We start from the raw sequence: 16,153 nt of genomic DNA on the forward strand, positions 1-16,153 counted from the left end.
TCAGCATGGCTTTGTCAAGGTCGTGACTTACGAGCCTGATTGATTGTTTGAGTATGTGACTAAACACATTGAAGAAGATAGAGCAGTAGATGTAGCGTATATGGATTTCAGCAAGGCATTTGATAAGGTACCCTATGCAAGGCTTATTGAGAAAGTAAGGAGGCATGGGATCCAAGGGGACATTGCTTTGTAGATCCAGAACTGGCTTGCCCACAGAAGTCAAAGAGTGGTTTAGACAGGTCATATTCTGCATGGAGGTCAGTCACCAGTGGAGTGCCTCAGGGATCTGTTCTGTGACCCTCACTCTTTGCGATTTTTATAAATGACCTGGATGTGGAAATGGAGGGATGAGTTAGTAAGTTTGCTGATGACACAAAGGTTGGAGGTGTTGTGGATAGTGTGGAGGGCTGTCAGAGGTTACAGAGGGACATTGATAGGGTGCAAAACTGAGCTGAGAAGCGGCAGATGGAGTTCAACCCAGATAAGTGTGAGGCAGTTCATTTTGGTAGGTCAAATATGATGGCAGAATATAGTATTAATAGTAAGACTATTGGGCAGTGTGGAGGATCAGAGGGATCTTGGGGTCCGAGTCCATAGGAAGCTCAAAGCAGCTGTGCAGGTAGACTCTGTGGTTAAGAAGGCATATGGTGTATTAGCCTTCATCAATTGTGGGATTGAATTTAGAAGCCGAGAGGTAATGTTGCAGCTATATAGGACTCTGGTCAGACCCCACATGGAGTATTGTGCTCAGTTCTGGTCGCCTCACTACAGAAAGGATGTGGAAGCCAAAGAAAGGGTGCAGAGGAGATTTACAAGGATGTTGCCTGGATTGGGGACCATGCCTTATGAGAATAGGTTGAGTGAAGTCAGCTTTTTCTCCTTGGAGCAAAGGAAGATGAGAGGTGACGTGATAGAGGTGTACACGATGATGAGGGGCATTGATCATGTGGATAGTCAGAGACTTTATTCCAGGGCTGAAATGGTTGCCATAAGAGGACACAGGATTAAAGTGCTGGGGAGTAGGTACAGATGTCAGGGGTAAGTTTTTTTTACTCAGTAAGTGGTGAGTGTGTGGAATGGGCTGCCGGCAACAGTGGTGGAGGCAGATACGATAGGGACTTCTAAGAGGCTTTTAGATAGGTACATGGAGCTTAGTAAAATAGAGGGCTGTAGGTAAGCCTAGTAGTTTCTAAGGTAGGGACATGTTCAGCACAACTTTGTGGGATGAAGGGCCCGTATCGTGCTGTAGGTTTTCTGTGTTTTTATTACCTTTTGTAATTCACACAGCAGGTTTGATCTTGTGACAAATGCTTGCAATGTTTATTTTTCTCTTGCAATGCAGTGGAATAAACTTGTTGTGGACTGGTTACTGTCGGTACACGGTGGAAAACTGCCTTCAGGTACAGCACACTTTTGTGGATGTTGATTCCCCTCTACTCAACACCCACATTTAGGAATTGGCAAGACAACAGACCATCCACACTGATGGGTGGTCAAGGTTCTTTAGCTGAAATGCACAAACTCATCCAAGAACAAGACCAGAAATTATTGCAATGGCCAGAACAATGTTTCATAGAGGCTCAAAGAAACCATGATTTTTTTGCCTTAGAAAGAGATGAAAAGACTTACTTCTACTTTTTTTTTTCCATTTTTACAAATTATGCAGGATGGTGTGTGATTTGGAAGAAAATCTGTAGGTGTTGGCATTCCCAAATGTGTACTACTTGGGTTTTTTTTGTGGCAACATTTGTGGTTTGGAAGTTACTGTTGCTATAGAATAGACAATTAACTATTGTAGATGGCACCTACTGGTGAATCAACGGATGTCAATCAAGAGACAAACAATTGTCATAAAATATATTTAGCTTATCACAAATAAATGCTGGAAAGCAAAGACAAAGTCTATTTTGATCACTTGGATCCTGCAAAGCCTCATGAATTACAATGGGCAATTTGTGTAGGACCATTTAATTGGCCTGGCAAAACACCCACTTTCAAAGAATAACTTCTAGCTCAAGAAGTCTGCTTAAAATTAGGAAATAAACTTTCAAAGCAAGGCTACAATTGATTCAGTACAAGAACTTGGTGTAAGAGGCACTGCAGCAAAAGTTCAAAGTAAGTTTATTATCAAAGTACAATATGCCACCATATAAAACCCTGAGATTCATTTTCTTGAGGGCATACTCAATAAATCCATAACCATAATAAAATCAGTGAGACTGTACCAACTGAAGTGTTCAACCAGTGTGCAAAAGATAACAAACTGTACATATACAAAAATAAATAAATAAGCAATAAATATCAAGGACATGAGATGAAGAGTACTTGAAAGTGAGTCCATAATTTCTGGGAACACTTCAATAATGGGGCAAATGAAGCTGAGTGAATTTATTCCATTTGATTGAAGAGCCTGATGGTTGAGGGGTAATAACTGTCCCCATACCTGGTCACGAGTCCCGAGGTTGCTGTGCCTTCTTCCTGATGGCAGCAGTGAGAAGAATGCAATACCGAGGTTGTGGGGATGCCTGATGATAGAGGCTGCTTTTCTGCAATGTTCTGTGTAGATGAGCTCAGTGATGGGAAGGGCTTTACTTGTGATCAACTGAGCCTTATCCACTACTTTTTGTAGGCTTTTCCATTCAAGAGCATTGGTGTTTCTACCAGGCTGTGATCCAGCCAGTCAATATACTCTCCATCATAGATCTGACAAACTTCTATAAAGTTGTCGATGTCATGCCAAACCTTCGTGAACTCCTAAGTTAGTAGAGATGCTGCTGTGCTTTCTTTGTAATTACATGCTGGGCCCAGGACAGGTCTTCTGAAATGATAATACCAAGGAATTTAAAGTTGCTGACCCTCTGATTCAGTCAGATTTCCAATCTCCCTCCAATATGCTGACTCTTCACAATCTTTGATAGTGGTGTTATATGGCTTGGAGCTGTGCTTAGCCACACAGTCATAAGTGTAAAGTGAGTAGAAAGGTGGGTGGGGGGGGGGGATTGCTAAGCACACAAAACAAGTATTGCAGACAGTTTTGCACATTTTTGGGCTTCAGATAAGTCTTTAGGTTTTAACCTCTAAAATGTTTCACTGAAACCTGTAAAGTCAGTGTCTTAAAATGTCACTTGGCAGTCCCTGATGTGTAGCACTTTTTATCTTAAAAAATAATCCCCAAATTATGTAATCAGACATGTATGTATCTCCCAGATTTGTTTCATTGGTAGCCCCAATTAGATTGAATTAATCAAAAGATTGCCTCAATCCAGATATTTGCACTTCCAACGCTGGGACATGAGAACTTGCTAGATAGGTTTATAGATAACAAGTATCAAATCACTAGCTCAAGTCCTAAACTGACAAGATTCAAGGTAAAGCTAAAACAATATTGAGTTAACATTATTCACATCAAAATGGTTTACCCTTCTTAATAGTTGGATTTACAATGCTAATTTGAGTCACTACAAGTAGTATGATGACTGAAAGAAACATCAACCAAGTAAAAATGCATTTGCAAAACACAAACATAAAAAAAATCTTCCATGAAGAGAAGGATATACTGAAAACATGTTTAATTGTCAGCATCTGCTTACTTATAATATACAAAATGTTTTATTCGAGTGCTGATCAAAAGCTAATGGTAGGTTGTTCAGTCACAACATAACCTACACAATCCCTTTTCCTCCATTATGTTTAGTACATGTAGCAAGAAATGACATTGCATTAAGCAAATAACAGTAAAATATTGAAGGAAGCGGTCTGAAGCTGTAGACACAACTGAAGCTCATGGTGCAGGTAACGTTACAGTGAAGGAGCTTTACAGTGCAGTAATCTATCAAATATATGAAAATGCAATCCCTTTATTGTTGTCAACTAGTCTGATCCCTATTAGGAAATGGATTGCTTTAGTATCTGAAATACCAAAGTTAACTAAAGGGCACAATGGAAATAGGTATAGAGGATGCATAGATCTTCAGAAACGCTCTCATTTTGAGGACAACACATTTGTGAGAGAACTTTATATTTATGAGAAGCAGCAACAGTTGCCGTTTTGAATAAGTAACTACTGTTAATGTGACCAACAGCTCAGTTCAGAACCCATCACATCAGCAAATTTAACTCACTCTGTGCATATAGTGTCAGACAAACTCAATATGCAAGAATTTGATGATGATCTGAGTCAAATTGAAATTAACTGATTGCCAATAGATAGCAGGAACTTTCTCTCACACTAGCCTACGAAGCAAGTGCAGAACAAGAGCTCCAGTGGCCTTAGTTCAAAACACATTCTCTTTTAGACTATTCTGTTTCTACTTCTAAAGCTTGCATTTATAAAGCACCTTCCACATAGTACAATCACAGAGGTACAAGGAAAAAAAACTGCCCCAAAGTCATTAGAAGAGTTAGTCCAAATTTTGGTAGCTTGTGTTCCTGGTGTTTAATACTAATTTCCACTTATTATAAATGCTTAGTCAATAATCAAAATCTGGTAACCATCTTCTGATACAAACACTAGATTGTCTGGGGCAAAAAATAACTTTAAGAAACTATTAGATTTGCTAGCTTGATGTTAGCTATTGAAAATGTTGCATAGTGCCCACTCCTTATGGTTTAGGTCAAGATCTTTGGAACAATCAATCCAATTGAATTGCGAGATAACTACCGCAGAGTCATTTCAACTCACTTCAAGGGAGTCTCATCATGCAAAGCAGTTATAGGTACTCACCTGCCACAACAGGTTAAGCACAAAATATTAAAAGTCTTTTCTATTTCAGGTTGAATAGAATCATCCATTTTTTTCCATAGGATTCTCATAAAAGAGTCTCTGCTACTCTTAAGTTTCAAACTGGTTGAAGAATTGGAACTGTACTAGCGTGTGATCTGCTCATCATTCAAAAAGAGAATCATCTGTGAAGGTTATGGGGAGATAAATTCACCATGGCCGTTAAAGTTCCAGAAGAGGTTGAATAAGGAACTGCTAAACTTCAACATAGCTTCCACAGGTAATAAAAACTTGAGGATTAACACACGATTAAATCTTATTGCTACTTCAGCTGAGGCACGACGAATTTGGCAGTTTGAAAACTAGCATTTCTACAAACTTTAAAATTAGGGATTAGTAGATGACAAGAAACATATAGAAATTAGTAATGTCCAATTATCTTGAGTATTGCTTGTTGGTAGATATATACATATTTTTGGAGATAATGTCTTTCAGCAACTATCTAAATAGATCTTTCTACAGCAACTGCCACCTGAGACTTGTTGATAACAAGAACTCAAAAAGTCAACTCTAAAACTTAAACAAAAAAGGTCCACCTCATCATTCCATAGACAAAATTCTATTAAGTTAGCATTTTACAAGTGAATGAGTTTCCCAGTTCTAGCGTATTTTTTAAAAAATAACAGTAAGAGATTAAGAATGGAACTGGCCTGGATACTGCACTGCAGGAAAATATAGATGGATGCTACATAAATTAATTTGCGTTAACTATTCTCTCTCACCAGAAACTAAAAAAACTGATCAATTTGCCTTGTTTAAACACCCTCCACACTACATTTTGAAAAATTCTTGCTACAGAACATTTTTGTACTTTGTAGACCAAACAAGTATATACTGTATTGCTCATTGTGTGAAATGGATGATGTTCTAGGCCTCACCCACAACCTTCCTCTACCATCCCATCAACCATCAGCAGCTTTAATGAGGCTTTAAAAACATTTTATTAAAATTAGGATTACTGTTTTATAATCTTGTAAATTTGAGTCAGGCAGTTCATTCTGAAGCAATCAAAACCTCAGCTATACAATTTGCAGTTCGCATTGTGCTGGGGTACAACATGGGAGAAATAAAACAAAGGGTAAAGCACCTGCTTGAAATAAGTGGTTTAAACATTCAAGGAGCTCAGATGATTTTCTGTCAGCCCAGAACAACACTGTAGTTTGAAAAGGTACCGATAGCTTACTGGCTTCTTTTATATACAAATATAAACATTAATTATTTATAAATGGACAACACAATTCAAGATAAGCAAATAAACAAGCTCCTCTTTTATATAAAACAGGTCAGGAAATAATAAGTCCAAGTTGAGGTTAATTAAATAACAACCTGGCAATTCCAGTTAACAAAAATTAGTGTTAGATTGTCCTGCTCCTTAATGTTAGTACTTTCTTTTAAATACATCAGTCCAGCGGGATAATAGATCTTTCTTTTTTAGTTTTACTCCCAATACACAAACCCCTAACTTTTTTTTTTAAAAACCTCAATAGCTTAACATATTTAATACTTAACTTATTTCTAGAATTTGAAGACATGATAGAGCTTTGAGATAAAATTCTGGCTAACAATCTGTACAAAATTCAGCAAGATAATTACAGTAGAAACACTTGTGGTGTAAGAAAATACACTAGCTTGAAGAAATCTGTTTTGTCAAATTCAACAACTACATTTAGCTTGAATAAATCAGAACCCCATTCATAATCTCTTGGATACATCAGTTAAACTATCTAACCACATGATTGGCATTGCTAATTGTACAGAAGATACGGAGAGTCTGCAGAGAGATAGAGAGAGGTTAAAGAGGGCAAGGGTCTGGCAGATGGAGTACAATCTTGGTAAATGCGAGGTCATTCACTTTGGAAGGAAAATGGAAGAGCAGGTTATTATTTAAATGGTTAAAGATGGCAGATTACTGCTGTGTAGAGGGACTTGGAGTGCTTGTGCATGAATTGCAAAGGGTTGCTTTGCAAGTGCAGCAGGCTATCAAGAAGGCAAATGGAATGTTGGCCTTCATTGTTGCCAGAGAGATTGAATTTAAGAGCAGGGAGGTTATGCTGCAACTGTACAGGACACTGGTGAGGCTGCACCTGGAGTACTGCATGTAGTTCTGGTCTCCTTACATGAGGAAGGATCTACTGGCTTTGGAGGCGGTGCAGAGGAGGTTCACCAGGTTGATTCCAGAGATGAGGGTGTTAGACTGAAGAGAGATTCGTGTCATCTGGGATTGTACTCACTGGATTTCGAAAGAATGAGAGGAGATCTTATAGAAGTAAGAAAGATAATGAAAGGAATAGATAAGAGAGAGGCAGGGAAGTTGTTTCCACTGGTAGGCGAGACAAAAAATAGATGACATAGCCTCAAGATTCAGGGGAGTAGATTTAGGACGGAGATGAGGATGAACTGCTTTTCCCAGAGAGTGGTGAATCTATGGAATTCTATGTCCAGTGAAACAGTGTAGGCTACCTCAGTCAATATATTTAAGACAAGGTTGGATAGATATTTGCATAGTAGAGGAATTGAGGGTTATGGAAAAAAGGCTGGTAGGTGACCATGGCCGGATCAGCTATGATCTTATTGAATGGTGGAGCAGACTCGATGGGCCAGATGGCCTACTCCTGCTCCTATTTCTTATGTTCTATTTCAGAAAATGTGGTTTCAGCATTCAGGTAAAATAAATATATCAATCCATAATTTATAAAACTAAATCTATAATAGCTTTACAATTAATCAAGTATTAGCCATTTCTAACTTTGTTTTCTTTTGTTGAAGCAGTTCATTTAACATGTAAACATCATGATAACAGTACATTAAATATAGTGGCATAAAGTAGTCAAGAATAGTCATTATTAAATTTCTTGATTGTCCTCTTCAGTTCATTTCCACATCTTCTTTTGGAGGTGGCTCAAGATATATTGGCATAACTGATGCAGGCTTATTTGCCCTGTTTAAAAAAAGAAAGAAATGTCCTCAAAGTATCAGTGAGACATTTGGAGAAAGTTTTATTCTATGAAGAGGCTTATACACAACAAAATTCAACTGCACGTAGTCACGGAAAATTGGTTATATCTCATTTAACTTTAAAACAAAATCTTCCAACTGATCAGAACATTCTCAAGTAAGCTGTAAGGAATCATATAAAAGAAATGCTTCAATTTAAAATTGACTTAATGAGAGAATGATGCTTACGAATAAGGAGAGGAAGGTGTCCCCACAACAAGTAAGTGGTTCTTTTTTCTGAACAGCCTCCACATGCCTTTGTGGTTGCCTCGGACATCTAGGTCCCAGATGTGCAAGCACTGGAAAACAGAATTACTGTAATTTTTAGACAATCAGTATAAGCCAATGATAGACAACACAAAATCAACATCAATTCAACATTTAACAGTATAATCTTCACTATATAGATTTACTAAGGTGTCATTTTCTACAATTGAATCATGTTTAACCATTTCTTTATAGGAGAATAAGCAAGTTATTCATTATTCATAACCAGAGACTCAATGCCACACGTTTTTGACTTCAATGTTACAACATAGGCAAGTCCAACAGTTTTAAAGCCAAGTAATAATGCAAACACTAACTAGATTGTTTTCTTTCCTTAGTGATGTAAAAGTTCAGTAGTTGATGAATAAATGCCAACTATGTCCCAAAAGCTCCAATATATCTTGACTACATGAAGGAGGGAAAACAACATATTAATGGTTGCACAGAAATTAAAGAGATAGAAACATAGAAAACTTACAGCACAATACAGGCCCTTCGACCCATAAAGCTGTGCCGAACATGTCCTTACCTGAGAAATTACCTAGGGTCACCCATAGTCCTCTATTTTTCTAAGCTCCATGTACCTGTCCAGGAGTCTCTGAAAATACCCTATCGTATCCACCTCCACCGCCGTCACCGGCAGCCCATTCCACACACTCACCACTCTCTGCGCAAAAAACTTACCCCTGACATCTCCTTTGTACCTACTTCAAAGCACCTTAAAACTGTGCCCTCTCAGGCTAACCATTTCAGCCTGGGAAAAAGCCTCTGACTATCCACACAATCAATGCCTCTCAACATCTTACACACCTCCATCAGGTCATTTCTCATCTTCCGTCGCTCCAAGGAGAAAAGGCCAAGTTCACTCAAACTGCTCTCATTAAGGTATGCTCCTCAATAAAGGCAACATCCTTGTAAATCTCCTCTGCACCTTTTCTACGGTTTCCACATCCTTCCTACAGTGAGATGACCAGAACTATGCACAGTACTCCAAGTGGGATCTAACCAGGGTTCTATATACAGTAGCTGCAACATTACCTCTCGACTCCTAAACTCAATTCCATGATTGATGAAGGCCGATGCACCGCATGCTTTCTTAACCACAGAGTCAATCTGCGCAGCAGCTTTGAGTGTCCTATGGACTTGGAACCCAAGATCCCTCTGATCCTCCACACTGCCAAGAGTCTTAGCATTAATACTATATTCTGCAATCATATTTGACCTATCAAAATCAACCACCTCACACTTACCTGGGTTGAACTCCATCTGCCACTTCTCAGCCCAGTTTTGCATCCTACCAATGTCCCACTGTAACCTCTGACAGCCCTCCACACTATCCACAACACCTCCAACCTTTGTGTCATCAGCAAGTTTACTAACCCATCCCACCACTTCTTCATGCAGGTCACTTATAAAAATCATGAAGAGTAAGGGTCCTAGAACAGATCCCTGAGACACACCACTGGTCACCAACCTCCTTGCAGAATATGACCCATCTACAACCACTCTTTGCTTCTGTGGGCAAGCCAGTTCTAGATCCACAAAGCAATGTCCTCTTGGATCCCATGCCTCCTTACTTTCTCAATAAGACTTGCATGCGGATCCTTGTCAAATGCCTTGCTAAAATCCATATACACTACATCTACTGCTCTACCTTCATCAATGTGTTTAGTCACATCCACAAAAATTTCAATCAGGCACAATCTGCCTTTCACAAAGCCATGCTGACTATTCCTAATCATAATATGCCTCTCCAAATGTTCGTAAGACCTGCCTTTCAGATTCTTCTCCATCAACTTACCAACCACTGAAGTAAGATTCACTGGTCTATAATTTCCTGGGCTATCTCTACTCCCTTTCTTGAATAATGGAACAAATCTGCAACACTCCAATCCTCCGGAACCTCTCCCATCCCCATTCATGATGCAAAGATCATCGTCAGAGGCTCAGCAATCTCCTCTCTTGCCTCTCACAGGAGCCTGGGGTACATCTCATCCGGTCCGGTGACTTATCGAACTTGATGCTTTCCAAATGCTCCAGTACATCCTCTTTCTTAGTATCTACATGCTCAAGCTTTTCAGTCCGCTGCAAGTCATCCCTACAACCGCCAAGATCCTTTTCCCTAGTGAATACTGAAGCGAAGTACTCATTAAGTACCTCTGCTATCTCCTCCAGTTCCATACACAATTTTCCACTGTCACATACTTGTAGAATGCCTTGGGGTTTTCCTTAATCCTGTCCACCAAGGTCTTCTCATGGCCCCTTCTGGCTCTCCTAATTTCATTCCTAAACTCCTTCCTGCTAGCCTTATAATCTTCTAGATCTCTATCATTACCTAGTTTTTTGAACCTTTTGTAAGCTCTTCTTTTCTTCTTGACTGGATTTACAACAGCCTTCGTACACCACGGTTCCTCTACCCTACTATCATTTCCCTGTCTCATTTGAATATACCTATGCAGAACCCCACACAAATATCCCCTGAACATTTGCCATGTTTCTTCCATACAATTCCCTGAGAACATCTGTTCCCAATTTATGCTTCCAAGTTCCTATCTGATAGCTTCATATTTCCCCTTACTCCAATTACATGCTTTCCAAACTTGTCTGTTCCTATCCCTCTCCAATGCCATGGTAAAGTATATAGAATTGTGATCACTATCTCCAAAATGCTCTCCCACTGAGAGATCTGACACCTGACCAGTTTCACTTCCCAATACCAGATCAAGTACAGCCTCTCCTCTTTTAGTCTTATCTACATATTGCGTCAAGAAACCTTCTTGAACACACCTAACAAACTCTACCCCATCTAAACCCCTTGCTCTAGAGATATGCCACTCAGTATTTGGGAAAATAAAATTTCCCATCACGACAACCCTGTTATTATTACACCTTTCCAGAATCTGTCTCCCTATCTGCTCCTCGATGTCCCTGTTACTATTGTGTGGTCTATAAAAAACACCCAGTAGAGTTATTGACTCCTTCCTGTTCCTAACTTCCACCCACAGAGACTTTGTAGACAACCTCTCCAGGTCTTCCTCCTTTTCTTCAGCTGTGACACTATCTCTGATCAACAGTGCCACACCCCTCCTCTCTTGCCTCCCTCCCTGTCCTTTCTGAAACATCTAAAGCCTGGCACTCAAAGTAACCATTCCTGCTCCTGAGCCATTCAAGTCTCTGTAATGGCCACAACATCATAGCTCCAAGTACTGATCCACGCTCTAAGCTCATCCGCCTTGTTCATGATACTCCCTGCATTAAAATAAACACATCTCAAACCATCAGTCTGAGCGCATCCCTTATCACCTGCCTATCCTCCCTCATGCACTGTCTCCAAGTTTTCTCTATTTGTGAGCCAAACGCCTCTTCCTCTGTCACTTCAGTTCAGTTCCCACCCCACAGTAGTCCTCATTTAAACTCTCCCCAATAGCCTTAGCAAACCTCCCCACCAGGATATTGGTCCCCCAGGATTCAAGTGCAATCCATCCATTTTGTACAGGTCACTCCTGCCCCAAAAGAGGTCCCAATGATCCAGAAATCTGATTCTCTGCCCCCTGCCCTAATCCCTCAGCCACACATTTATCCTCAACCTCATTCTATTCCTATACTCACTGTTACGTGGCACAGGCAATAATCCCGAGATGACTACCTTTGTGGTCCTGCTTCTCAACTTCCTTCCTAACTCCCTGTAGTCTGCTTTCAGGACCTCCTCCCTTTTCTGCTTATGCCATTGTACCACGACCACTGGCTGTTCTCCTTCTCACCTCAGGATATCATGGACATGATGAGAAACATCTCTGACCCTGGCACCTGGGAGGCAAACTACCATCCATACTTCTTTCCTGCGTCCACAGAATCACCTGTCTGACCCCCTAACTAAAGAAGTCTCATCACTGCTGTCATCCTCTTGCTTTCCCTATCCTGTGGAGTCACAGGGCCAGACTCCGTGCCAGAGGCGAGACCACAGTAGCTTCCCCCAGGTAGGCCTCCCCCCCGCCCCCCCAACAGTACTCAAGCAGGAGTACTTATTGGGATTTCATATATTCATTGGGATGACAGATTTCATCTATGTCTTATCATTTATGTGGAAGGCCCAGAAAGAGGGCAGTTTTCCTTCAAATAAGGAAAATTAAGAGGTCAATTAGTAGGCGTTGATTTTCACAGAATGAATTTTTTTTTTTTAAATGGCACCAGAAATAGGATACAGGTTAAAGGAAAATTGCAAAAAGTTTGAGACAATCAAACTGCAAAAAAATATAATGCTATAAATTTTGAAAACATTCAGCAGACCAGAAGCACCTGTGGAGAGAGAACTGGTTTAAAATTTCAAGCAGAACTTGTTCTTAAATATTTCTATTTACAATGAAAGGTCAAGAACCTGATTTCAATCTCCACAGATGCTAATAATCCAGAGTGTTCCTAGCAATTTCTGCTGCCTCTGATTTTAATAAGACATGGAATACACAAATACAAATTGTTATGTCAGATCTATTAGCTGGAAGGGCAGTGGAAGCAAATTTAGGCTCTGGTGCAAGGACAGAAGTAAAAAAACCATCAGAGTTAGGATACTCAGTACTTCAAGCTTATCCCACCATTTAATGTAACCACAACTCATTTGTTCCCAGCCTCTTCTGTGTAGGTCCTGATAAACTTCAATTCCCAGATTTTTCTTTACTTCTTTAACTAGCTTCCACAACACTCCAGGGTAGACAGTTCCAGAGATTTATCAAACTCTCAAGTTACTCCTTTGCATCCCAACTTCAAATGACTGTTCTCTAAACTTGTAACTATTTTCCCTCATTCAAGTTCATACCATTAGTGTAAAGATATTAGTATGTACCCTGTTGTGCCCGTCAGGATCTTGTGTTTCCATAAAATCAGCTCTCTTTTTTCTAAACTCTAAAGAGTCCAGACTTAATTTCTTTGGCCACTCTTAACAAGACACCTTTTCTTTCCAGGAAATAGTCGAGTGAATCAGTTTAATACTGCCTCTATTGCTAGTATAAGAGCTGGATGGGATTCATTTCAAGGAGTTTACAGAACTAATTGGCTTCTAATTTAAACTCCAAGAGTCATCTTCCAGGTGTGTGTAAAATAAAGTACCATTTCTAGAACCCCAGAAGAAAATTAAACACAACAGGGTTGTTACTGGTGTGGTATACTGCATCCGGTGCTCCTAGTGTGGCCTTTTATATATTAGTGAGACCCGACGTAGACGGGGAGACCGTTTCGTGGAACACCTACGCTCGGTTCGCCAGAAAAAGCAGGATCTCCCAGTGGCCACACATTTTAATTCCACGTCCCATTCCCATTCTGATATGTCTATCCCTGGCCTCCTCTATTGTCAAAATGAATCCAAACTCAGGTTGGAGGAACAACACCTTATATACCGGCTGGGTAGCCTCCAACCTGATGGCATGAACATTGACTTAACTAACTTCCGTTAATGCCCCTCCTCCCCTTCTTACCCCATCCCTGACATATTTAGTTGTTTGACTGTTCTCCATCTCCCTCTGGTGCTCCCCCCCACTCCTTTCTTCCTCCTGAGGCCTCCCATCACATGATCCTTTCCCTTCTCCGGCTCTGTATCACTTTCGCCAATCACCTTTCCAGCTCTTAGCTTCATCCCACCCCCTCCGGTCTTCTCCTATCATTTCGCATTTCCTCCTCCCTCCACTACTTTCAAATCTCTTACTATCTTTCCTTTCAGTTAGTCCTGACGAAGGGTCTCGGCCCGAAACGTCGACAGCGCTTCTCCCTATAGATGCTGCCTAGCCTGCTGTGTTCCACCAGCATTTTGTGTGTGTTGTTGTTCCAGAAATTGTTTATTTTTACATAATGCCATTAAAAATAACAGACGACTTTTTCCAATTGGGACATATTGGTAGCATTCAATGGCAGAATTAAACATCACAGAAAGACAACAATTTTTTTTTATTTGATCCATTCTAACCTAAAGGGATTTTCCATTTTAAGACCACGAGAGAAGACATGGAAGCAGAATCAGACCATCTGTCCCAATAAGTCTGCTTCGCTATTCTATCATGGCTGCCTTCTCCCTGTAATCTTTGACACCCTAGGTAATCAAGAACCCATCAACCTCCACTATAAATATACCTAATGACTTGGCCCCCACAGTCATCTATGGCTAGGAATTCTACAGATACACCTTCCTCTGGTTAAAGAAGTTGGTCCTCATCTCTTTTCTAAATGGACATCCCTCTGTTCTGAGGCTGTGCCCTCTGGTCCTCCACTCCACTACTACAGGAAACAGCTCCTAGGCCTTCCAATATTTGATGGGTTTCAATGAAATCAGTGAGTACAGGTCTAGAGCTATCCTCATACATTAACCCTTACATTCCTGAAATTATTTTCATGAACCTCCTCTGGACTCTCTCAATAGGTTTCAATAGGTGCATGTAATGTCAGGGAAATGTATACAATTTACATCCTGAACTTCTTTTTCTTCGCAACCATCCACGAAAACAGAGAAGTGCCCCAAAGAATGAATGACAGTTAAAATGGTAGAACCCCAAAGCCCCCCTACCTCCCCCACCCACACACAAGCAGCAAGGCAACAACCCCTCCCACCCCCACAAACATACCAACACATTTTTTCTTAAATAAGGGGCCCAAAACTGCTCACAACACTTCAAGTGCAGTCGGACTCCTGCTTTATAAAGCCTCAGCATTACATCCTTGCTTTTATATTCTAGACCTCTTGAAATTAATGCTAACATTCCATTTTTCTTCCTTACCACTGTCTCAACCTGCATGTTCATCTTTAGGGAATCCTGCAGGAGGATTTCCAAGTCCTTTTACACTTCTGATTTTTGAATTTTCTCCTTGCTTAGAAAATAGTCAATGCCTTATTCCTTCTACCAAGGTGCATAACTATGATGGTTGTTGACTTCAGGAGAGCACGGAGCAACCACTCTCCACTGAACGTTGATGGCTCCTCCATTGAGATCATTAAGAGCACCAAATTTCCTGGTGTTCACCTGGCGGACAATCTCACCTGGCCCCTCAACACCAGCTCCATAGCCAAGAAAGCCCAGCAGCGTCTCTACTTTCTGCGAAGGCTGAGGAAAGTCCATCTCCGACTCCCCATCCTCATCACATTCTACAGAGGATGTATCAAGAGCATCCTGAGCAGCTGCATCACTGCCTGGTTCGGAAATTGCACCGTCTCGGATCGCAAGACCCTGCAGCGGATAGTGAGGTCAGCTGAGAAGATCATCGGGGTCTCTCTTCCCGCTATCACAGACATTTACAACACACGCAGCATCCGCAAAGCTAACAGTATTATGAAGGACCCCACGCACCCCTCACACAAACTCTTCTCCCTCCTGCCATCTGGCAAAAGGTACCAAAGCATTTGGGCTCTCACGACCAGACTGTGCAACAGTTTCTTCCCCCAAGCTATCAGACTCCTCAATACTCAGAGTCCAGACTGACATCTACATCATTTATTATTATATTGCAATTTGTCCTCTACCGGTCCTATTGTCTTATTAATTATTGTACTGCCCTGCATTGTTTTGTGCACTTTATGTAGTCCTGTGCAGGTCTGTAGTCTAGTGCCGTTTTTATGTTGTTTTACGTAGTCTAGTGTAGGCTTGTGCTGTCTCACATAGTCTAGTGTAGTTTTGTGTTGTTTCATGTAGCAGCAGGGTCCTGGAGGAACATTGTTTCATTTTTACTGTGTACTGTACCAGCAGTTTATGGTCGAAATGACTTGACAATGAAACACTTCCCTATACTATATTCCCTCTGCCACCAATTCCTTCTGTCTAGAATAACGTAGAATATTCCATCTAAGTCCTTCTGCAGACTTCCTGCTTCCTCAACACTATCTGCACCTCCACCTACCTTCATATCGTCTGTAAATTTCATCTTTTCTCTCCTTATGGCTTTTTAGTTGTCTTCTGTTGGTTTTAAAAGTTTCACAATCCTCTAACTTCCCACTAATTTTTGCTCTATTATATACCCTCTCTTTTTTCTTCTATGCTATGTTTGACCTCCTCATCAATAACAGTTGTTCAGCCTCCTTTTAGAATACTATTTCTTTGGATATAACTATCCATGCCTCCCAAATAGCTCCTAGAAACATCA

The 16,153-nt window shown here is 40.6% G+C and overlaps 1 protein-coding gene across 2 annotated transcripts in view; it reads right to left on the reverse strand.

Annotated features, from left to right (window-relative positions):
* Window positions 1–3,554: 3,554 nt before the first annotated feature.
* pomgnt1 (protein O-linked mannose N-acetylglucosaminyltransferase 1 (beta 1,2-)) overlaps window positions 3,555–16,153 on the reverse strand; it is an 80,481-nt gene continuing 67,882 nt past the window's right edge. The window contains exons 20-21 of one of the 2 annotated variants that reach the window (XM_073062978.1): window positions 7,964–8,073; window positions 3,555–7,718 (exon numbers count right to left, since the gene is read on the reverse strand). In XM_073062978.1, coding sequence (XP_072919079.1) covers window positions 7,646–7,718; window positions 7,964–8,073 — 183 coding nt within the window. In that variant the 3' untranslated portion in view covers window positions 3,555–7,645. Of the gene's footprint in view, window positions 7,719–7,963; window positions 8,074–8,358; window positions 8,447–16,153 lie in introns of those variants that run through there. The other variant, XR_012101027.1, reaches the window with a different exon arrangement.

The sequence above is a fragment of the Hemitrygon akajei genome, chromosome 12 (assembly GCF_048418815.1).
Source record: "Hemitrygon akajei chromosome 12, sHemAka1.3, whole genome shotgun sequence".
NCBI lineage: Eukaryota > Metazoa > Chordata > Chondrichthyes > Myliobatiformes > Dasyatidae > Hemitrygon > Hemitrygon akajei.